This window comes from Molossus molossus, unplaced genomic scaffold (assembly GCF_014108415.1).
Source record: "Molossus molossus isolate mMolMol1 unplaced genomic scaffold, mMolMol1.p scaffold_m16_p_10, whole genome shotgun sequence".
NCBI classification, from domain to species: Eukaryota; Metazoa; Chordata; class Mammalia; order Chiroptera; family Molossidae; genus Molossus; species Molossus molossus.
The window spans coordinates 18,213,377-18,238,601 of NW_023425345.1; the positions used below are offsets into that span (position 1 = coordinate 18,213,377).

At 40.6% G+C, this 25,225-nt stretch overlaps 1 protein-coding gene across 1 annotated transcript in view; it reads right to left on the bottom strand.

Moving 5' to 3' along the window:
• Positions 1-25,225, bottom strand: part of CFAP54 (cilia and flagella associated protein 54) — a 276,792-nt gene that overhangs the window by 30,793 nt on the left and 220,774 nt on the right. The window contains exons 64-66 of the mRNA XM_036250829.1: positions 23,038-23,208; positions 3,205-3,311; positions 456-597 (exon numbers count right to left, since the gene is read on the bottom strand). Coding sequence (XP_036106722.1) covers positions 456-597; positions 3,205-3,311; positions 23,038-23,208 — 420 coding nt within the window. The remainder of the gene's footprint in view (positions 1-455; positions 598-3,204; positions 3,312-23,037; positions 23,209-25,225) is intronic.

The window sequence follows — 25,225 nt, forward strand, 5'->3', positions numbered from 1 at the left end:
GCCGTGGGGCTGGCTTAGCATCCAGGTGCGCTAGATGACTAAGTGACTAGGTGGGTAAGTCAGGCTAATTCAGTGGTAAAATTTCAAGAAGTGCGTTTGCCACAGATCAAAAGCCTCGTTTGCTAATAAGCTGTGTTAGTAATGGTACTGATATTCTGATCTCCATATGTCCGTTTCCTGTAACCCATTTCTCTAGGTTGGCTTTGTTTCCATTCACCAGAAGATCCCTACCAGTGGTATGTCAAGAAGAGCTCTGAAGGAGGTATTACCTATGTGTCCAGAGGTTGGATCACATCTGGGACTGTACGTAGAGGAAAAAGGGGGCAGAGCCCCCACGAAGTTCAAGGAGAGTTACATAGTTCTGCTCTAAGGAAGTAAAAAATAATCTAAGGAATTACATATAATGACGTCCTTTCTGCAGCAGCAATGTAATTTTCCATTATTTAATGACTTACTTCCATTTCTGTATCAATTGATTTCTCTTCCATTTCACTGATTTCAGATACGCTGTCATCTGAAGTAACTTCAGGAACTGCTGGCAATGATATTTCAGCTATTTGCGTAAGATTAGATAGTTTCTCATGAATTGCAATAACTCTAAAAATAACAAACATATATTTTATTTGAAAAGTCAAGAAAGGCATTCATTTATTCCCAGAATCAATAATATGTGTCATATAAGTCCTTAAGTTATTTAACACTAAGTTTCTGGCATCCCTAAACATAATTCATTCAATAATTCCTTTATTTAAGAAACATGAGAAAAGAGAAACAATTCTAACCTGCATAATGTGTATGATCTAGTTATACACTCAGAGGGATATATAATTACAAACTGGTAAAGGCACAGGGGAAAATATATATATATATATATATAGATAGATAGATATATAGATATATAGATATATAGATATATATATAGATATATAGATATATATATATCTCCAAAATACTGCTTAAGATAAAAATAAAGAAAATAAATATCTACACGGGCAAAGGAACTCCAGGCAATGACAAAAGATTCACTCCTGTCTACACCTGGATGCCATGCTATGATTGTTTGGCTGACCTGAAGGTAAGAATTATGACAAGTTAGCAATGGCTCCAAAAAAAACAAAAAGCAATCAATGAGCCCACAACACTGAAGTGTGTTGTGTGGGGAGGGAGTGGAGGGAGAAATATCAAGACAGAAGGCAAAGCAAAAGCTGAGGAGGAGGCAGAGGATAGTGGCAATCACGCTGCAGACAGAAAGTTTCCGGAGCCACAGGCCAGCGAGCGTGGATGCCCTGAAGGCAGGGTGAATGGGTGGACAGAGTCGGAAGATGGGGAAACCCTGAAACAGCTGAAGAAGGCCCACAGCCACCTGCACGGCCCTCAGCGATTCCACGATACAGGCAGTGTGCATGTGCGTGCTTGCACATGTGCGTGGGGAGGGGGTCAGGCATCTTCGTCCAGGGAAGGAGGGAAATTTTTATGGAAAAGAACTAAATGGTCCAAAACAGCAATATGGCATCAGGAAACAATTCAGGAATTTCAATTCTTCAATTTTCCAGTGTCCTCTCATTTTGCCTTCTAAGGGATGATCAACAAGAGCAATTCTCCAGAAACTGATCTTATCTTGCCCCTCATGAGAACACAGGTAATGCCACCCTGGGTGGGAGAAGCAGCCTGTGTTCACCGTGCCCCAAGGCAAGATCAGAGGAAAGGTCAGGCACCCTCCTCTGTGACGGCCTCAGTGACAGGGCATGTCCCTAACTTTAGTAACCCCGCCACTGATCATGAACACACCAACATTAAGAACATTTTGGAGTAAAAAAATAATCCTATCATGTGATTACCTTCTACTCTGCGGAAATTACAATCATTTTAATCATGTGGTTCTGAAAAAAATCTTGCCATGTTTCTGGATGTGAAAGGCAAGTGCATAGGTTCCAGTGCGGTTACCTAGCTCTGCTGGTATGTGACCTGCATCTAGGCTGAACCAGAAAGAACATCGTTTCATTCTCTGTTGTGATGAGGCCAAAGAGTCCTTCGAAATAAAAATCATGGAGCATGAACAAGGTTCTCCAGAGAAGCACCAAGTCTGTGTTCCCAAAGCACCTACTAGGTGCCTTGCGGGGCAAGGAGCCACCACTGACTGAGTAATGAGACTTGATCTTACAAAGTATGTGCATGAACTGTCTGGCTGGATCCTAGCAATAACCCTGAAAGGTAGGCACAGGAGGTATTATTTCCATCATACAAGTGAGGAGATGGAGGCTGGGGTCAAAAGGGCAATGAACAATGGAATCAAAACTAAACTAACTGAGCAATGAAAAGAAGAAAGAACAAACAAGGAGCTTGGTAATATGAAATAGGAAGAGAGAAACCAGGCATAAGCAAAAGTTGGGGATGCCCTGGCCAGTTTGGCTCAGCGGTTAGAGCATTGGCCCGCGGACCAGAGAGTCCTGGGTTCAGTTCCTGCCAAGGGCACGTACCTCAGTTGCAGTTTGTCCCCAGCCCTGGTTGGGGTCCTGTGGGTATCAACCAGTCGATGTGTCTCTCTCACATCGATGTTTCTCTCTCTCTTCCTCCTTCTCTCCCTCCCACTCTACCTGAAGATAAATGCAAAATGTCCTTGGGTGAGGATAAAAAAAAAAAGTTGGGGATATGCCCTGTTTGATGGAGAGGGAGGAAAGCATCTAGGTGAAGCAGACGTTTCACTTGGGAACAATATAAAATAAATTAGGTAAAGAGGAAGGGGTAAAACAAGTGATGTGGTGGGGTCTGGGCTGAACTTTGAAACCCAAGGCAGAGCTGCATTAAGTTACTTTCTAAACACTCTGTTAGGCAAAATGTAGTCCAGACAATATCCTGTACTCTCTATAAACTTCATATAGGAACTGTTCCTCCAGCAACCCTAGGTACTGTTGTTATTATTCCCATCTTACTGAAGAGGAGACTGAGGCACGGTCAGGTTAAGTTACCTGCTCAAGGCTGCAAAGGTACTAAGGGGCACGCCTGGCATTTGAACCAGAGCAGGCTGCATTCAGAATTTGTGCGTTTCACCACCTCCACGCCGTACTCCTCTGAAAGGAAGGTTTTTGTGTTCTAACGATGTCTTCTAAAAGTCCTCCTGTGGTTTACCTTGCGCATTCCTGGACGGCCTGTTCTTAGACAATACGGACAGTGAAAGCTCAGTGCGGACGGCCCAGCCTCACTTGCCTGTGCAGCGGAACCCAGAAAGAGCCAACGCACGTGTTGGTGTAAGTGCCGCGGTTCACACTGGAAATCTTCAGGGGCTTTAGGTTATACGCATAAAACAGCAAAACCTATAAGAAAATTAAAAGGCATATAAAACGTGACATCAGAATTACACTTTGCCTTAAGAAATGCGGCATCACTTCTCAAAAGAATATCACTGAGCTTTTAAAAGTTTTTCTTTGAAAGAGAAAAACGAGGGCTTTTGTCCCCCATTCACTTTAAGAAGAGGTGATAGGAATAGAATTGTGCAAAGGTGAGGAGATGGAAAGAAATGCTATTTGGTCCCAATATTATATTATTTTTGAAGAGTGGCATTTCTTACTGTAGGTAAGTATAGATTTCAGCCTTTGAAAGTTCTCTACAGCAAGTTCTGAATATACACCTGGTGAATGTCTAACTTTGTTTATTTTTACTTCTCAAATTGCCCTATCCCCATAGTAGTCAGAGCTGCTTCTCCGAATTCAAGCACGCTGTTCCCGTCCCCTTCCCTCCCTTTACCCAACACACACACAGCTTCCCGGTCCCCGCCTGTAAGATGAGACTTCTAATGACTCGGGCTCCAGCAGTCCCCTGCTGTCTGAATTCTGACAACTCTTAGACGCACTGCTACACCATACGCCACCTGTTCAGTCAGGGACTCACAGAACCTCAGCGATGATCTGCTCTGTGCCCCTCATGTTAGATAGAAGAAAGCTGAGCCCTGGAGCTACCAGACAAAATTAACTAATTAAGTGCATGCTTTTATTTCTGCTTCCTCGCAAATCAAACTAAAATAAGAGTGGAGGGATTTTTTTAAAAAGGCCTAAATCCGCAAAGGCAGAAAGAACAGGGAGAGGTGAGGCAGACCGGATGTGAACAGCACTGATGGACAGGAAGCCCCTGAAGAGCGCGGCTGACTCAGCAGAGAGGAGAGGCTGTGTCCTAACTGCTTTCCTAAGGACAAGCGTGGGGACTGGAGGGCCTGGGGTCTTAGACAGCCTCCTTCCCGTCCCTTCTCTGAGTCTGCGCAACCAGGAGAATCCCCCTTCCCTGTCTCCTCTCTGCGGGCTGAACTCTGCATTTTCCTCTGTGCTGAGGGTAGATCAGAAGAGATCTATGCTCAGGAACATCAGATGGGGGGTGAAGTGCTGAACTGGCAACACTGGAATTAAGTGAAAGCCTGCGTTCTGAACAAGAGACATCCCTTTACTCCATCCCAGCCCCTCCCCAGCATGCAGGAAACCAGACGGGAGTCTAAAAGAGCCCTCTTATGGGAAACGGACCACAGAGAAAAGGCCTACAGACACTGACATCCCAGCGTCCTCCAGTGAAACCGATGGCTGCTGCGGTGACCATCCAAAGCCTGACCCAACGTGCTTCTGGTGCCCCCACACACAAACGAATGGGTAGCCGCTGTCACTGGACATGAAACGAAAGACAGCAACCAAAACAAATATGAGAAAGGAACTCGGAGAATCAGTTACAAGACAGACAGCAGGAGAAACTTCAACAAAACCGTAACCGACATCTGCGGAAAGAAGAAAGACAGCACTGCGCCCGTGAAATAAGAACACGGTGCTACTACCATGAACAATCAAAAGATGAGAGCGAGCCCTTAGATATCAAAAAATAAAATCATAACAACTAAATAATCAGTAAGGAATTTGAAGAATAGAAAGTAAACCCATATTTAAAAACATAAATAGGGGGAGAATGAGAAAAATAAATAATCTAATAGGTTCAATAGCTGAACAGAAATTCCAGCAGGCACAGAGATAATCAGGTGGAGAAAATTATCAAAGAAAAAAATGTCCATTAACTGAAGAATATACTTTCAAGACTGAAAGGGGCACCCAAAGTGTCTAGAACAATGGACGAAAGACCCACAGCACGGCCCGTCGTGGAATTTCTGAACACACATGACAGGGAAGACCCCCAGCTTCCCGAGGAAAAAAGTCAGCGAATGAGGACTCGGAATGGGAGCAGACTCCCCAACGGCAGCGCAGGATTGCCCGACACAGCGGAGCAGTGCCTCTCGCATTCTGAGGGGAGATCATTTTCAACCTATAATCTTATGCCTAAAAATAACAAGGAAGCAAGCATTAAAATTATGACTTTTGTCAGCCATTTCAAGTCTTTTTATCTCCTGGGCCAATCTCGGTCTGGTGCAACCCTGTTCGCATCTCTGGGGCCTGTGGTCATGATACTGGCCAGTGGCTAAGCCTGAATGAAATGTGCTAACTAGTAGTTAATCTAGTCCTGTCCTAGGGTCTGAAACACTCTGTGGGTCATCGGCCTGGCCATTCGGTCAGCATTTTGTGCTTAGTTAGTAAGTACTTGAGTGGTATGTGTGTTATAAAGAAGTCGACATCAGAAGACAGGTCCCTGTTTCTATTTATGTCACTAATGAGTTGTGGCATTGCTCAAGCCCACGTGGGACTTTGCTTCCTGATCTGTAAAATCAGAGCACTGAACTAAGTAATGTTCTCTTGGTTTCAGATCTGAAATTTGACTTGAGTAGTACCAAGAGAAGTCGGACAAGGTTTCCAGTGTAGCCTACTATGCAAGCATCTTCCTGGGAACTCTGAATGCTAAAAACAGCGAGATAAGGTAGAATAAAGCTAAAAATCCTAAAGTGTAATCTTGAGACAAATTTGGCCAATCAAACCTTTGGTCGTAGTTACATCTTTTTAAGGCCAAGCTCTAGCTGTACATCTCTCTGACATATATCAGCCATTCTTTTAGTTGTTTGTTTGCTTTTTAAAGCCTGTGTCTGAGCCCTGGCTACTTTGGCTCAGCAGTTAGAGCATCAGCCCATGGACCAAAGGGTCACAGGTTCGATTCCAGATCAAGGACACATACCTGAGTTACAGGTTCAATCCCTGACCCTGGACAGAGTTGTGCAGGAGGCAACCAATCAATGTGACTCTCTCACCTCTCTCTCTCTCTCCCTCTCTCTCGCCCTCCCTCTCTCTCGCCCTCCCTCTCTCTCTCTCTCTCTCGCCCTCCCTCTCTCCCTCTCTCTCTCCCTCTCTCTCTCTCTCGCCCTCCCTCTCTCCCTTCCACTCCATCTAAAAAGCCAATGCAAAAATATCCTCAGGTGAAGACTAACAACAACAAAAAAAAAACCTGTGCCTGGGAGGTTCATGAAGACAATAGTCCCTGGCAGCTTTTTTAGTGTCTGTCTCCAAAAAATGCTAAAATTGTTCAAAAGATGCTTAGTTTGTAACAAAGTTCTAGTGAAGAGCTTACAATGTGCTTCTATTATATTCAATTAAATATAATTTTGTCAAATAGGATCATATAATTTCTACCTCCATACTTAAGAAGTTAAACTTTTCCAAGTTATAAACTTAAGTGTCATGGTATGGAATTTTTAGCCCTCTGAATTATCTAAAAATTCCATATCCAAATCCCCAGTCCCGGGATTTCTACTTTGCTGTCACCAGCATCCTTAGGTCCGACCAGCATTTCTGCTTCAGTGTGGTAGGGAAATCCCAGTGGATTAGGAAGATGAATTAAATAATGTTAACTTGTAGTGTTATCCAATGAACCTCTAAGTCAGCGGTTCTCAACCTGTGGGTCACGACCCCTTTGGGGGTTGAACAACCCTTTCACAGGGGTTGCCTAAGACATAACAGTAGCAAAATTACAGTTATGAAGTAGCAACGAAAATAATTTTATGGTTGGGGGTCACCACAACATGAGGAACTGTATTAAAGGGTCGAGTCATTAGGAAGGTTGAGAACCACTGCTAAGTCCTTGGAAACTCCAAAGGCCTAAGTCAGATATTAATTTTCACTGCCATCCCTCCCAAAGGCTAGAAGCGCCGGCAGCCAGGAACATCACCTGAAGACTCGACATGGCACCATGCTTAGAAATGCAGACGTGGAGTCAGATGGCTCCAGTCCGGACTTCAAGCCAGCAGGCACTCCTCCATCCTGGGTCTCAGCTTCCTCTCCTAAAAAAGGTGGCTGATGATAGTACCTATGTCATAGAGTCGTTGTGAAGCTAATGAAGTGCCTGAAATGTAGTAAGTACTCACTAGTACCATTGCCTTGTGGGTTTCATGAGCTCCAGCCAGCCATTCAACACGAAACTCTACACTAAAGGCCTATTAAAATGAGTAGATGTGTGCTTGAATATGCCAGTATTTAAATCATCAAACAAATATCAGTGTTATCTTCCAAAAACAGAATCTTAGGACTGAGAAGATCTAGCTAACCCAAGTCAGTGTTTCCTGATTTTTTTTTTTTTTACTGAGATTTATGGCAGCAACTACATCTTTTATCGTGACCCAATAAATACACACTAATTGTCAAAGGGGGAAAAATGTCCCTGAACTAAGAAATGGGAAAACTGTGTGTTCTGTGTCTTTGCTTGTGGCTTAAGAAAATCACTCAAGCAACCTGTTTAAATCAGAACTTGTTACTTGATGCTCTGCTTCTAATCTCTGTCTGACACCAGTGCGTGCTTCCATGTTAATTGTCAGACACGCTTGTTGATGGATGAAACCGTGTTGTTCCAATTATCAGCCACAGATGTAGTCTTAGCATTAACTTCTCAGACCATCCAGCCCAGGATGGCTATGGATATGGTATTTCCATGACCTTGTGAAATGAACTTTATATTTTGTACTTTCTTTCTCATTTGGAGCGTCGGCCTGCGGACCAGAGAGTCCTAGGTTTAGTTCCCGCCAGGGGAACGTACCAAAGGAAAAACAAAAAACAAAACTAGCTGCTTAGGTACCCATTCGGTTTCCTAGCTATGTAACCTTTCTCTTTCCATGACCTCTCAGACTGGCTATATTCTTTTATCATGTTGTTGGTTCTCTGGCCTGAAAGTTAATAAATTCTGATATATGCTGAAAAGTGACCTGGAAACATTTTCTTTTTTAACACTTCTATCATGAAACAAAAGTTTCAGAAAACATTTTCATTTACTGTATGTGATACATTCTGATATTTCTTCTTGTATTTAATTTCTTTTTTAAAAAGTACTACTGGCTCAGGAAGATGGCAGTGGGCAGGACTGGAGGGAGGGTGAGTGTGTGAGAGAGTGAGCGAGTGTGTGAGAGTGTGAGTGGACGTGAAGGTGGACGACCAAACTCATGCAGTGCAGACACAGAGCAGAAGGTCCCTGTGCTGTGGACAGAGCAGCCAGCTACCTCGGTAAGCTTCTCCCTGTGCCACAGGGAGGTCCCACCATTTTGGAAGATTCCAGGTCTTCCCTGGGAGGAGGCAGTGGGAGCGGCTAGGGCCCAGCAACCTCAGCCCACCAGCACACCTGGCACCATCTGACCAGTGGACACTCTGTCTCAACACAGACCGGTGCACAGTAGTGGAGCTCCCAAAGTGCCTGTCGAGGAAGCCACGGACAGCCGGGAGCCCAGCACCATCCCCCACAGTAGCAGCCCGATCAGAGTAGATATATACCCGCAGCAACAGAGGCTGGGGAGCAGACTCCATCCCCAGGCAACAGAAGCACAGACCCATACCCAAAAACTACAGCAAAGGCTGAGCAGGAGTTGAGCCCCACAAGGCAGCAGCACTCCCAGCCGCCAGCAGTGGGACCTGGGGCTCCACAGAGGCCTGTGTGGTCCAATAGCTCACAAGAACAGTGGGAAGCCGGAGCCCCAGAGGGACTGGTGTGATCCAGCTGCCCACCCATGGGACCTGCAGGGTGCGTGGGCACCAGAGAGGCCTGTGCCACCCAGCTGCGCACAAGATAGGCTTAGAGGATGTAAAAATGGAGGCAGAGTGAATGGAAGCTACGCAGATGATTTCCCAGGACCACACGGGAATTACAACTAAAATAAAGACAAATCCTTGGAAAAAAACAACAGAAAAGCAGCAGGACAGGACCATATAACTAGGGGCACTGGCAGGATCTGCAGAGGCGCGAGAGGGTGGCGGGCTGGGAGCCCACAGACAGCAGCAGTCTTAGCTGTGAGCAGCGTCCTTGGGGAATAAAGACCAAGCCCGCTCCACAGCGCAGAGAGCCTGGACAGAACGCTAAAATAGCCATAGTCAAGCACCTGGGGACTCCGGCAGAGGGAGGGCAGACTGGGCTGGAACTCTGTGAGAACAACCAGGATTTGGAGGACACTCAGAGTTTTTCCTGAGTTGTGGCCACAAAGGACGGTGGCCAGTGTGCTCCTTCCCAGAGATGTGGGGAAAAGCAGCAGCCCCCACTAGGAGATTCAACCCTTCCCAGGTGAGGCAAAGAAATGCAAATTGCGGCTCATTAACAACCAGCATCTATCAAACCCTCTGGAAATCCTCTTATGCAGAACACCAGGGCTACATTCCAAGGCCCTGAGTAACTGAGACTACTAGCCTCCAGGAAAAAGCTAGAGATAACTGAACCTTTCCTGGGCTTGCAAATTCTACCCAGGAAAGTAAGACTTGACAGTGGTGTTTAACGTGGGCCCACTCAGGCCCATCCAAATCCAGTAGAGGGAGCCACAAACAGCAGAACACCAACACCCACAGGGAAAATTTGGCAGGTTCCAAAACCCACTGAGATAGCCAAAATGGTGAAACAAAGAAACAAATCCCAAATGAAAAAACAAGAGAACTCTATTGAAGAGGAGATCAATGAAATGCAGTTAAGCAAATTATCAGAGGTAGAGTTCAGAGCCATGATCTTGAGGAAGCTCAACAGCATGAGTAAGGACATGAGTAAAGATATAGAAACACTGAAAACCAACCAAGTGGAAATAAAGAATAACATAGCAGAAATAAAGAACACATTGGAAGGACTAACCAGCAGAGTAGAGGAAGCTAAGGACCGGATCAGTGAATTAGAAGACAGGGTAGAAAAAATCAACCAGTCAGAAAACCAAAAGGAAAAAACAATTAAAAAACAGGAAGATAGCTTAAGAGAACTGTGGGACAACTGGAAACATAATAACATTCACATCATAGGAGTCCCCAAAGAGAAAGAAAATGGGCAAGGGTTAGAGAATATATTTGAAGAAATAGTGACAGAAAACTTTCCTAACCTGGTAAAGGAAAAAGGCATTCAAGTTCAAGAAGCACAGCGAGCCCCAAGTAAGAAGAACCCAAACAGGCTCACACCAACACACATAGTAATTAAAATGCCAAAAATTAAAGACAAAGAGAGAATCCTAAAGACGGCAAGAGATAAGCAACAGGTTACCTACAAAGAACCTCAGCTGACTTCTCAACAGAAACACTACAGGCCAGAAGACAGTGGCATGAAGTAATCAAGGTCATGAAAAACAAGGATCTGAATCCAAAACTACTCTATCCAGCAAGGCTATCATTCAAAATAGAAGGTCAAATAACGAGCTTTCCAGACAAAAAAAAAAGGCTAAGGGAATATATTAACACCAAACCAGCACTGCAAGAAATGCTAAAAGGACTGCTGTAATTAGTAGAAGAAATAGGAAGAAAAATAGAACCAGTGAGGGGAAAAGAAGAAACATCTGTAACAACAATAAATTAATTAAAAAATAAATAAAAATTAAAAAATAAATTTTTTAAAAGTACTATTCATCACCCACTATATTGACTAGACTGCACTAAATTCCTCAAAACAGATTACAGATTTATTATTTCAAAATGTATATGGAATGTCTGGCAAGGGTTTGACTTTGGAAAGAGTGAGAAAGAGTACTTTCAGAATGTGAGAAATAGCTTTCAATGTTTCTAGGAGTGGTGTGTCAAAGTTTCTCATTTCGCATGAGTGGGAAGAAACATGGAATTGACCAAGAGTTAGCAGGGTTGCCAGCCGGAGGAGGCAGAATGAGGGGGCTAAGTGGGAGAGGCCTGTTGGAGAGCAGAGACAGGTGGGCCCAGGAGGCTTCACTACCTAACAAGTCACAGAAGTCAAAGGAGCAGCAGAAGCTACCAGAGGCACAGCCGGAGGGGACAGCACTCAAGAGCTGGTAAATGCAGGAAGAGACCAATGCAGGAGACAAGGAGCAAATATAAATGCTAAACAGGGCAAAACTTATACAGCGAACATTTTATGGGAAAAAAGCCTGAGGCTCCTTTTAGCACAGCAATGAAAGGAATTCTATAGTAGAAAGTTCCTCTGGAAAAGCCTGTGGTGACCAACTGTTCCATTTTTAAAAGCTTGACTTCTCTTCTCCCAGAATCTGAATCACTGATAAGTCTCCAAGAGTTCAAGGACTGATACTGAACTGCTCCCAGATACTGGCCTCCCTCTCCTCCTGCCCCTCAGTCAGCTCTAGAGCAAATGCGTAGCCATGCATATGGACACAGATATAGAAAAAGATAAAGATATAGAGTTAGAGAAAGACAAAGATAATAAATGTTAAAATAAGGAGTTATATGTGATACAAATTTGTAAACAGAATTTATAGGCAAGCCAAGTTTTTTTCTCCAATTTGCTATGAATTTTAATGTTGCTGGTTAGGCACAGTTTACTCTCTTTTCTGCACAATGTAGGCAGCCAAGGAATCTATAAAGAGATATTGTTGCTAATCTTTAAAAGGAGCTTTTAAATAATGTTTAGCAAGTGTATTACATAAATAATTGAAGTTATCAAACTTTAAAACAGCATAATACTTTTTAAATAATTTGAGATAATAAATGACAATTACTATTTATTGAGGTTAGGTGTTTACACAGCTATCTCTAATTACTGATGAAGGTAACCATGATACAGAATAGTTAACTAATATACAGAAATTAAATTAATTATTAAGTGACAAAGCTAGGATTCAAACCCAGGCAGTTTGGCTCCATACTCTCTGTTCTAAACCATCACACTAATGTTGAATGAATGAATGAATGAATGAATGACTACTCCCAGTAAAACTGTGCAAAAACAAAGAGAATATCTCAACAGCAACCAGTGAAGGAAGTCAAAGTACTTTTAAAGCAACAACAGTCTGACTCTCAACAATAATGTAAATGGGTAGATAACATTTTCAATATTCTAAAATAAAATAATTTCCAATCTTGAATTCTGTACTTTATAAAAACTTATTTCACAAATAAATGTAAAACAATAACATTTACCAGGCAAACAAAACTTGAGAATATCTCCCTCCAGAAGAGCCCCACCAAAGGAAATTCCTTTGGGCATAGACTTTAACAGGAAAAAGATCCTTGACGGAATGTGTAAATTGCAAGAAAAGGTGCCTGGTTGGTGTGGCTCAGTGGTTGAGCATCAACCCATGTACCAAGAGGTCACCAGTTCGATTCCCGGTCAGGGCACATGCCCAGGTTGTGGGCCCAATACCCAGTTTGGGGCATGCAGGAGGCAGCCAATCAATGCTCTCTCTCATTGATGTTTCTACATCTCTCTGAGGGAAAAAAAAAAAAAAACATTATTAGAAAAAGGGCACAAAGCACTTCACAATGATAAAATCCTCAATTCACCAAGAAGATAACAGAAACCACATTGTACCTAAGAATACAGCTTCAAACCATGTAAAGCAAAATTTGACAGAACTACAAGGGAAAAGTAGACAATCACTGGGAGAGAATTAAACATACTTCTTTTAGTAACTGATTCAAATAAATAAAAAGGCAACAACAAAAAAAAAACAGCAAGAATGTAGAATATATGAACAAGACTAGCAAAACTGACTTATGAGACATATTGAACAACTGAAGAGTGCACATTCTTTTCAAGAGAAATTGAATATTTACACAATAAACTCCTGGAAGAAAAAGAAAGTTTCAACAAATATTAATTATAAAGAGCATGTTTTATTACCTCAGAGCAACATAATCTAGGGATAAATAAAAACAGTAACTAGAAACGCTCCATCTAGTTTGAAATTTAAGAAACACAAGTTGAAATTGGTCATGAGTCAAAATACAGATTTAAAAACTATTTTTAACTGAATAATAATGACAATATTATAAAAAACGTGGGATGAAGCAAAAGCAATGTTTAGAAAGACATTTATGGTCTTACAATGCATACATTAGAAAAGAAAAGACTGAATATTGAGCTAAACAACCATCTCAAGAAGTCAGTAGTTAAGAAAATAAAGTAGAAGAAGGATATATTGATTAGTAAAATAAAACTAATAGGAAATCTCTGGTGACAATGATCAAGAAAAAATACACAAATAATCCATAGAAGAATGAAAAGGGGCACTTCACTACAAATATATCAAATTAAAAATGAGGAAAAATTAAATAAAATGGAAAAATTTCTAGAAAAAAGCAACCTAAAACTGACTGAAAAAGAAATAGAAAACCCCAATCTTCTATAAACAGGGGTTTGACAGTTACTAACCATTAGAATAGATATTGACACAACCAGAACTGCTACCAACTCTGAACCAGTATATTCCTTAGTAAAAATACTGCTTAACAAATACCTCTAACTATTAAGAATTATATCACTAGTCTCATATTTTCTCTCACACACACACAAAAACAACTAGAAACAGATGGCTTTACTGATGAGTTCTTACCAAACATTCAAGGAAAAAGGTTACTACAAACTTCACCAGAGAAGAGAAAAACATGATTGTATTTACTAACTCATTTTATGAGTCTAGAAAAAGCTTGAAACAAAAAATATCTGGCAAGTATAGTATGAAAAGAAAAATTATAACCCAATATTACTCTTGAAAACAGTGGTGCAAATCCAATATAAAATATAGCAAACTGCCCAGCTGGTGTGGCTCGGTGCTTGGGTGTCGACCAATACACCAAGAGGTCACTAGTTCTATTCCTGGTCAGGGCACATGCCCGGGTTGTGTGCCAAATCCCCAGTGGGGGACATGTTAGAGGCAGACAATCAATATTCTTTCTCCACCAATGTTTCTGTCTCTCTCTCCCTCTCCCTTCCTCTCTCACTAAAAACCAATAAAGAAAAAAAAAAAATACAAAACTGAATCCAGTACAATTAATACATCACAACCAATCTGAGTTTATCTCAGGAATGCAAGGGTGAGTTAATATTTAAAAAATAAACTGACAGGAAGAAAAATGGCAGTGGAGTGAATGGAAGCTACACAGTCCGTCTCCCAGGACCAAACTGGAATTACAACTAAAACAAAGACAAATCATCAGGAAAAGACAATGAAGAGCAGCTGGACAGAACCAATACAATCAGGGATGCCAAATCGAGCCAGGTAGGAATTGTGAAGGTGCATAGGAGCAGGCTGGGAGCCCATGGACAGCAGTGGAGAGCTGTATTAGGAGTCAGTGCTTCCTGCTGAGAAAGCAGGAGTTTTTAAAAAGCACCAAACCAGCTATAGCAATTCACCTTGGGCTCCAGCTGAGGGAGGGCAGACTGGATGGGAACTGAATGGAAAGAGTCCAGGGGTCCTAGCTCAGGAGGGGTGGACACTGGGAGTTCTATACTGAATCAGTCCCTCACAGGACAGTAGCCATGTTACTCAAAGAGCCCCTTCCCAGAGCCCTGGGGAGAAGCAATGGCCCCTCCCACTGGAATTGAACACCACCAAGCCAGGCCAAAGAAATGCAAATTGAGGCTCACTAACATCTCAATTTAATGAGCAAGCAAGTAATCCACCTGCTGGAATCACTTATCCCTAAGGGTTTTTCATTCAGCTGAGAGGACTCATCAAATAACTGAGACTAATAGCCTCCAGGCAAATAGCTAGAGGATAACTGAACCTTTCCTTGGCTTGCGAATCTTCCCAGGAAAGTAAGACTTGACAGTGGTGTTTAATGTGGGTGCTCCCACACTCATCAAAGCCCAGTAGAGGGAGCCACAACCAGTGGAACACCAACACTCACAGGAAAAATTTGGCAGGCTCAAAAACCCAATGAGACAGCCAAAATGGTGAAACAAAGAAACAAAGCCCAAATGAAAGAACAAAATATTTTGACAGAAGATCGAATAAATGAAAGGGAAATAAGAAAAATATCAGAGGGAAAGTTCAGAGTAATAATCAAGAGGAAGCTCAACAGTATGAGTAAAGATATAGAAGCACTAAAAACCAACCAATTACAAATGAAGAAGGACATAGCAGAAATAATGAACACACTGAAAGGAATAACCAGCAAAGTAGAGGAAGTTGAGAACTGGATCAGTGAATTTGAAGTCAGGGTAGGAAAATTCGCCCAATAAGGGAACCGAAAAGAAAAAAAACAATTAAAAAACAGGAACAGCCTAAGAGAACTGTGGGACAATATGAAATGTAACAACATCTGCATTATCAGAGTTCCAGAAGAAGAAAATGAGCAAGGGTTAGAGAATATATTTGAAGAAATAGTGACAGAAAACTTCCCTAGCTTAGTGAAGAAAAAAGGCACACAAGTTCAAGAAGCACAGAGGACCCCAAGTAAGAAGAACCCAAAGAGGCCAACATCCAGACACATTATAATTAAAATGCCAAAAATTAAAGACAAATAGAGAATCCTAAAGGCAGCAAGAGATAAGCAACAGGTTACCTACAAAGGAACCCCCATAAGGCTCTCAGCTGACTTCTCAACAGAAACACTACAGGCCAGAAAGGAATGGCATGAAGTAATCAAGGTGATGAAAAACAAGGATCTGAATCCAAGACTACTCTATCCAGCAAGGCTATCATTCAAAATAGAAGGTGAAATAAAGAACTTCCCAGATTTTTTAATAAAAAAAAAAAAAAAAAAAAAAGGCTAAAAATATTAGCACCAAACTAGGACTCCAAAAAATGTTAAAAGGACTTCTATAATAAGCAGAAGAAAGAGGAAGAGAAACATAACCAGAATAAACAAAAATGGCAATATACAAAGTACATATCAATAATAACCTTAAGTGTAAATGGATTAAATGCTCCAATCAAAAGACACAGAGTAGCTGAATAGATAAAAAAGCACGACTCATATATATGTTCTTTACAAGAAACTCAACCTCACAACAAAAGACTCACATACTTTGAAAGTAAAGAGATGGAAAGAAAATTTCCAAGCAAACGGAAAGAAAAAAAAAAGCTGGGGTAGCAATACTCATATCCGATAAAATAAAGCCATAACTAGAGACAAAGAAGACCACTACATATATTGAAAGGATCTATCCAACAGGAAAATATAACTATGGTAAATTTATATGCACCAAACATAGGAGCACCAAAATACATTAAAAAACTTCTGGAGGACTTCAAAGAAAAAATCAACAGCAATACAATCATAGCAGGGGGACTTCAACACCCCTCTGATCACAGGATAGATCCTCTAGACAAAAAATTAGCAAGGAAACAGAGACTCTAAATGAAGCACTAGACCAAATGGATTTAATAGATTATGTACAAAGAATTATACCCTGAAACTGCAGAATTCACATTCTTTTCAAGTGCACACGGGACATTCTCAAAGACAGACTACATGTTAGGACACAAACTAAGTCTCTACAAGTTCAAGAAGACTGAAATCATATCAAGCATCTTCTCAGATCACAATGGCATGAAACTAGAAATCAATTACAACAAAAACATTCAAACACATGGAGGCTAAATAGCATGTAATTAAACAATGAATGTGTTACCAAGATCAAGGAAGAAATTAAATACTTGCTGGAAACCAATGAAAATGAACACACAACAACACAAAATCTATGGGACACAGCAAAAGCAGTAATGAGAGGGAAGTTCATAGCACTACAGGCCTACCTCAAAAAGTAAGAGAAATTTCTAATTGACTTTCTAACTCTACAACTTAAAGAACTAGAAAGTAAATAAAAAGAAAAACCCAGAGTAAATAGAAGGAAAGAAATAGTAAAGGTCAGAGAAGAAATAAATGACACAGAGACTAAAAACACAATTCAAAAGATCAATGAAACAAAAAAGCTAGTTCTTTGAAAAAATAAACAAGATTGATGAACCCTTAGCCAGACTCACCAAGAAACAAAGAGAGAGGACCCAATAAACAAAATCAGAAATAAAAGAAGAGAAATATCAACTAACACCACAGAAATACAAAGGATTGTTAAAAAATACTATGCACAATTCTACACCAACAAATTGGAAAATCTAGGAGAAATGAACAAATTTCTAAAATCACACAGTCTCCCAAAACTGAACCGGAAGAGACAGAAAACTTGATCAGACCAATAACAATTAAGGAAATTGAAGATGTAATCAAGAAATTCCCAGCAAACAAAAGCCCAGGCCCAAATGGCTTCACAGGGGAGTTTTACTGAACATTCAAAGAAGATCTAACACCCATTTTCCTAAAACTATTTCAAAAAATCCAAGAAAAAGGAAGACTTCCAAACTCATTTTATAAGGCCAACATAATTCTAATTCTAAAACCAGATAAAGACACTACAAAGAAAGAAAACTACAGGGCAATATCCCTGGTGAACATAGATGCCGGAATCCTTAACAAAATATTAGCAAATCAGATCCACCAATACATCAAAAAATTATTCAGCATTATCAAATCGGATTCATCCAAGAGATGCAAGAATGGTACAATATTTTCAAATCAATAAATGTGATACACCACATAAACAAAATAAAAGATAAAAATCATGTGATCATATCAATAGATGCTGAAAAAGCATTTGACAAGATCCAGCACCCATTTCTGATAAAAACGCTTAGTAAAGTGGGAATAGAGGGATAATATCTCGACATAATAAAGGCCATATATGAAAAACCTACAACCAACATCATACTCAATGGGCAAAAACTATAAGCATTTCCTTTAATAACAGAAACAAGAAAGGGATGCCCACTTCCACCACTCTTATTTAACATAGTACTGGAAGTCTTAGCCACAGCAATTAGACAAGAAGAAAAAATAAAAGTGATCCGAATTAGAAAAGAGGAAGTGAGACTGTCATTATTTGCAGATGACATGATATTGTACATAGAAAACCCTAAACACTCCATAAAAGATCTACTGGAGCTAATAAATGAATTTGGCAAAGCAGCATGCTACAAAATTAACATCAAGAAATCAACAGCAGAATTATACACCAACAGTGAACTCACAGAAAGAGAAACTGAAAAAACAATCCCATTTATCATTGCAGCAAAAAATCTAAGATACCTAGGAATAAACTTAACTGAAAAAGAAAAGGACCTGTTCTCAGAAAACTATAGGACATTGAAAAAAGAAATAGAGGAAGATATAAAAAAAGTGGAAGCATATACCTTGTTCATGTATTGGAAGAATCAACATCATTAAAATGTCCATTCTACCCAAAGCAATCCATAGATTCAATGCAATCTCCATTAAAATACCAATGACATATTTCATGGAACTAGACCAAATACTCCAAAAGTTTATATGGAATAAAAAAAGACCCAAAATAGCCACAGCAATCTTGAGAAAGAACAAAGTAGGAGGGATGACAATACTGAATATCAGGTTATACTTCAAAGCCATTGTAATCAAAACAGCTGGTGTGGCACAAGAACAGGCATATAGATCCATGGAATAGAACAGAGAACCCAGAAATTGACCCAAGACATTATGCTCAATTAATATTTCACAAGAGCATACAGTGTAGTAAAGACAGCCTCTTTAATAAATGGTATTGGGAAAATTGGACAGCTACATGAAAAAAATGAAACTGGACCATCAACTTACACCATACACAAGAATAAACTCAAAATGGATAAAAGACTTAAATGCAACTTGTGAATCCATAAAAATCCTAGAAGAAAATGTAGGCAACAAATTTCAGACATCATACGCAGCAGAATTTTCACTGATACATCACTTAAGGCAAAAGAAACAAAGAAGAAAATGAACAAATGGGACTACATCAAACTAAAAAGCTTCTGCACAGCAAAAGAAACAACTATCAAAATGGAAAGGGAACCCACTGTATGGGAGAGCATAACTGCCAATGATACATCAGATAAGGAGTTAATTTCCAAAATATATAGAGTGCTCATACAACTCAACAAAAGGAAGACAAAGAACCCAATTAAAAAATGGGCAGAGGAGCTAAATAGACACCCATCCAAACAGAACATACAAATGGCCAAGAGACATATGAAGAAATGCTCGACATCACTAATCATCAGAGATGCAAATTAAAACAACAATAAGGTATCACCTCACACCTGTCAGAATGGTCTCCATCAACAAATGATCAAACAGCAAATGTTGGTGAGGTGGTAGAGAAAAGGGGACTCTAATACACTGCTGGTGGGAATGCACAGTGGTGCAGCCACTATGGAAAACAATATGGTGAGACTTCTAGTCAAGATGGTGGTGTAGGTAAACGCGGTATTGCGTCCTCCCACAACCACATCAAAGTTACAACTAAACTACAGAACAACCATCATTCAAAACCACCTGAAATCAAGCTGAATGGAAGTCCTACAACTACGGAATTAAATCAACAGCCACCTCCAGACTGGTAGGAGGGGCAGCGGCACGAGGGGAGGTGGCGGCCACACGACGGGCTGGTCCCACACCCAAGTGTGGCGGATAAAAATCAGGAGGCTCCCGTGGCTGGGAAGGTCCTTCCTGAGGACTGAGGGGTCCCTGTCCCACACCAGGTGCCCCGCTCAGGGTTCCAGTGCCAGGAAGAGAATCCCCATAACTTCTGGCTGGAAAAACCAGTGGGAATTGAGGTTCAGGGAAGCTGACTCGGCTGGAGCCCCAGGCAGCTCCTTAAAGGGCCCGCGCACGGACTTATTGGACTCTCTCCCTCTAAGCTTGGAGGGGAGGCAGCTCGAGGGGCGCCAGAGACATACAGGGAAGAACTGAGCTGTTTGGCACTGGAGCGAGGGCTGGAGAGGGGGCTTTCTCGGGGACAAACGTGCTGTAAGAGGCCTTTGTTCCTTTGGTGAGCCCTTCCCGGGGGCAGCAGACAGTCTCCATACCTGGGACTCCAGCAACCTGGCTCACACCGGTAGCCCCGCCCTGCTGACTCCCTGAGACCCCGCCCCACCCAACTTTCAGGCCCACCCAAGCTGTTGCCACTTGCTTAACCATAGGCTTGGCCTGTCTTGGATCCTGCTTCAGGTTTTTCCTAAATTCTTTCAAACGAGCAGCATCTGGTCTCAGCGAGCCCCATACCTCTCATTAAGTAATACACTGAAACAAAGAAACAGGTCCCAAATGAAAGAACAGAACAAAACCCCAATAAAAGAACTAAGCGAAAGGGAGATAAGCAACCTAACAGATACTGAGTTCAAAATACTGCTTATAAGGATGCTCAATGAACTTAGTGAGAACCTCAGTGAGCTTAGGGAGGGCCTCAAGAGCATAAAAAAGGACCAGTTAGAAATCATGGATACACAGTTAGAATTGAAGGAGGCATTAACTGAAATAAAGAATAACTTACACAGCTTCAATAATAGAGTATGTAAATCCAAGGAGCAAACCATCCATTTGGAACATAAAGAAGCAAAAAATAGCCAATCAGAACAGAAAAAAGAAAAAAGAATCCAAACAAAATGAGGATAGTGTAAGGAGCCTCTGGGACAACTTCAAGCGTGCCAACATTCACATCTTGGGGGTGCCCGAAGGAGAAGAGAGAGAACAAGAAATCGAAAACCTGTTTGAAACAATAATGGCAGAAAACTTTCCTAACTTGGTGAAGGAAACAGACATACAAGTCCAGGAAGCACAGAGAGTCCCAAACAAGATGAACCCCAAGAGGCCCACACCAAGACACATCATCATCAAAATGCAAAAGGTTCAAGACAAAGAGAGAATCTTAAAAGCAGCAAGAGAAAGGCAGCTAGTTACCTACAAGGGAGTTCCCATAAGGCTGTCAGTTGATTTCTCAAAAGAAACTTTGCAGGCCAGAAGGGAGTGGCAAGAAATATTCAGAGTGATGAAAACCAAGAACCTACAACCAAAATTACTCTATCCTGCAAAGCTGTCATTTAGAATCGATGGACATATAAAAACTTTCCCAGACAAGAAAAAGTTAAAGGAGTTCATCACTACCAAACCGTTATTATATGAAATGATGAAGGGTCTTTTTGAAGAAAAAGATAAAATGTATGAACAAACAAAATGGCAATGAATACATATCTATCAACAATGGAATCTACAAACAAAATGAACAGGTAGAACAGAAACATTCTCATAGATACAGAGAACATTTTGTTGGTTGCCAGTTGGGAGGGGGTTGGGGGAATGGGTGAAAAAGGTGAAGGGATTAAGAAGCACAAATTCATTGCTAGACTGACAAACCTCAAAGGGAAAGGGGTTGGGGGGGTGGGAAGAAATAAACCAAAGAACTTATATGCATAACCAATGGACACAGACAATAGTGTGGGAAAAGGTGGGAGGGGGGCAGGAGTGGGGAGGAGGGGGTCAATGGGGGAAAAATGTGGAACATCTGTAATACATTCTACATTCAACAATAAAGATTTGAAAAAATAAATAAATAAATAAGTAAATAAATAAATAAATAAAAATAAAAAAGACAAAAAAAAAAAAAAAAAAAGAAAAACAATATGGTGCTTCCTCAAAAAATTAAAAGTTGAGCCCTGGCCGGTTTGGCTCAGCAGTTGGAGCATCAGCCTGTGGTCCAGAGAGACCCGTGTTCGGTTCCCACTAAGGGCGCGTACCTTGGTTGCAGTTTGTCCCTGGCCCTGGTTGGTCATGCAGGTGGCAGCCACTTGATGTGTCCCTTTCACATCTATGTTTCTCTCCCTCTCTCTCTTTCTCTCTCTCCCTCCCACTCTGTCTGAACAAAAAATGGAAAAATGTCCTCAGGTGAGGATAAAAAAAAAATTAAAAATTGAGCCCTAGTTAGTTTGGCTCAGTGGTAGAGCATCAGCCCGTGGACCAGAGTCACAGGTTTGATTCTAGCCAAGGGCACATACCTCGGTTACGGCTGTCCCCAGCCCAGTCTATGTGTCCCTCTCACATCGATGTTTCTCTCTCTCTCCCTCCCACTCTATCTGAAGATAAATAGAAAAATATCCTAGGGTGAGGATTAAAAAAATTAAAAATTGAACTGCCATTTGATCCAGTGATCCCACTTCTAGGAATATATCCTAAGAAGCCTGAAACACCAATCTAAAAAAATATATGTACCCCTATGTTCACAACAGCACAATTTACCTTTGCTAAAATCTGGAAACAGCCCAAGTGTCCATCAGTAAATGAGTGAATAAAAAAGCTATGCAGATGTGAGAAAGAAAGATCTCTTGTCATTTGAGATGACATGGAGGGGCCTGAAGAGTATTATGCTAAGTGAAATAAGCCAATCAAAGAAAGACAAGTATTACATTATCTCACTTATTTGTGGAATATAATGAAAAAAAACCAACTGATGAACAGAGTGGACCCAGAGACATGGATGTGGGGGACAGACTGACAAACCTCAGAAGAAGGGCACAGGGCAGGGGCGGGAGCCAGGGGGACTGAAGAGATAAACCACAGAACTTATATGCATGTATGCGTAACCATGGACATAGACAATAATGCTGGGGGGTGGTGGCAGGGAGTGGGATCGGGAGGAGGGCATCAATGTGGAGGAAAAGGAGAAACATTTGTAACAAAAATAAATTAATAAAATAACTGACATATTAAAAGAGAAAAATCATAAAATCATCTTAATAGATATCATAAAAGATGCGTGATAAAAATTCTTAGCAAAGTGGCAGTTGAAAAAAAAACTTCTTAAATGGATAAAGAATAACTACCCTCCCCCCCCAAAGTCAAACATCATATATAATGGTGACAGCCTGGAAAGTTTCCCTTTAAGTTTAGAGAAAAGGAAAATGATCTCAGCTTGAATACTTTCCTAGTATTTCTCTGTTATTTTCAGATTCATTCTACTAGACAAAATAGATTCTATGTTGCTGTATGTTTTGTCTATATGAGGATGTTCTCTACTCTTTGAGTTATAATGGCCCAGTTAGACATTATCTCTAAATGTAAGGTTTAGCTTTATAATTATGTTTTATACCATGGGTTCCGTTTCCTTTGGAGGTTTTTCCAGAGGAGGGATGTACCACTGAAAGCAAAGTTCTTTGTTTACAGCTTGTATTGCTATATCTGATGTCATCAGCTCTACAGACGTTTGGCTTGCAGGGAGCTTTAATGATAAAATGGAATGCAGGGAACTCTCATGAGGTATCTAGGGAACAAACCAAAACATCAGTTTAATTGCTGGTAATGATGAATTCATTCAATATTTAAAATAGTCATTTGATATACATTCAATATGTGCTACACTGGATAAATCTGGAAATTGTTTCAGCTTGTTTCATGGATGTAGATCTTAAAACTGCCCCAGATGACCATAGAGAAGATTCTCCTATAGAAAAATACACTTCAAAACCCAGAGGACTCAACAAATGTTTCCACTTTGGCGAGTTTCCCAAATGAAAGATCCAGAGGTGAAAATGTCCGTGCTATCATTTCAGTCTCAAGGTCACCTTGGAGTCTAAGAACATCTCCTTTTTTCTGGTTTATTTACTGGTGGATAACAGCATTTTTCTTTGCAGTGCTATATGCAAAATAAGACAGTTTTTGCCCTAAAAAATTAAAATTCATTGCTCTCATTCCCTTTTTACAAGAATGTGGCTGATTTGTGAATTCAGTCTTGGTGAATCTGGGCCCAGCTTCTTTGATGAAACTTCATCCCTACATCAAATTTTCAAGAATCATAAATGTGTAAAATGCACTTGTTGATTTAACAAATTATTTACTTAGTTTTTTTTAGTTGATTGATGTAATAAAATAAGTATAGCCAGAGAGATAATACTAGTGGTAATAATATCTCAAGTCTAAAAAGTACCTTCTTCAATGGAGTATGAACTATTTTAAAAATTAACTTCTTGCTACTCCCAAGAATTCATCATGGTGGCTGGGAAACAGCTCTTCTAGCGAACTCCTGGCATCCAAGTTATCTCAAGGCTTGGTGACCAGGGGGAACATGTCAGTGGCCAGAAAGAAATGCCTGCTGTTTCTATAGGGCTTGTATCTCCCATTATTTCTGAACCTATTCAAGATACTATGTAAGGCTGTCAATGCAAGTCTTCGGAATAAAAGAAAAGGAGAAATAAAGACACTGACCTTTCAAGTTGTCTACTGATGAAAGAAGAAACATGTCTTGACTGAAAGGTAATATTAAAGGTGAAAACTTTTCAAAAATATCTAGAGACTATCATAAAAGGATATGATAAGCCACAATCCTCACTTATTGGCACTGATACTACAAGCATAACCAAAATGCACAGTGGTCAAAATTACCAGGCTTAAATCATCATTTCAGTGTTTAATTAAGATTAATTCTACATCAGGCAGCTCACCAAAAAAAAAAAAAATCAGGCAAACAATTGACTCACAAAAATAATTTCTCATATTTTTTCATATCTGAATGCCTTTCAGGGGTCTGGTGTCTATTTTAGCAAATAATTTATATTCAGCCCGGCTAGTGTGGCTCAGTGGTTGGATGTCGACCCATACACCAAGAGGTTGCTGGTTCAATTCCTGGTCAGGGCACAAGCCCAGGTTGTGGGCCTAATCCCCAGTGGGGGGCATGCAGGAGGCAGCTGATTAATGTGCTCACTCATCGATGTTTCTGTCTTTTTCTCCCTCTCCCTTTAAAAATCAATGAAGAAAAAAAAATGTTTTTTAAAGAAGAATTTATATTCAATAACTAGCTAAGTGGAGAAAATAAACAAACAGCTTTCTCTTTAACACGTACAGTGTTTATTAGCCTTAGCACGATGGTCTAGTAATGGTGAATTGCAACAGAAGTCAATATCAAAATATGTAGGAAATTTTCCATTATCTTTAAAAAAAGCAATATCTAGTCACTAATGGGATTAATTGCATGTGCTAATTGATGGGCTATACTACACACTGAGTACTTTGATATGTTTGATTTATTCTTTGAAAGGAATGAAACAATAGACCTGCCAGGAAAACGCTTGTTCGCCACAGTTCTGTAAACAACAAATCACTTTGCACTAGTCAAATATTTGACCTTCCACAGACCACCACAGGCACAGTCTAAACATGGATAATTCAGCATTGTGCACAATTTTAATCATATCCTTTTCTGGAAAATTTCTAACATAATTAGTTCGGCACCTTTGTTTGTCCATCACAAAGCTTCAATAAACCTGACAACATGCAGACTCACA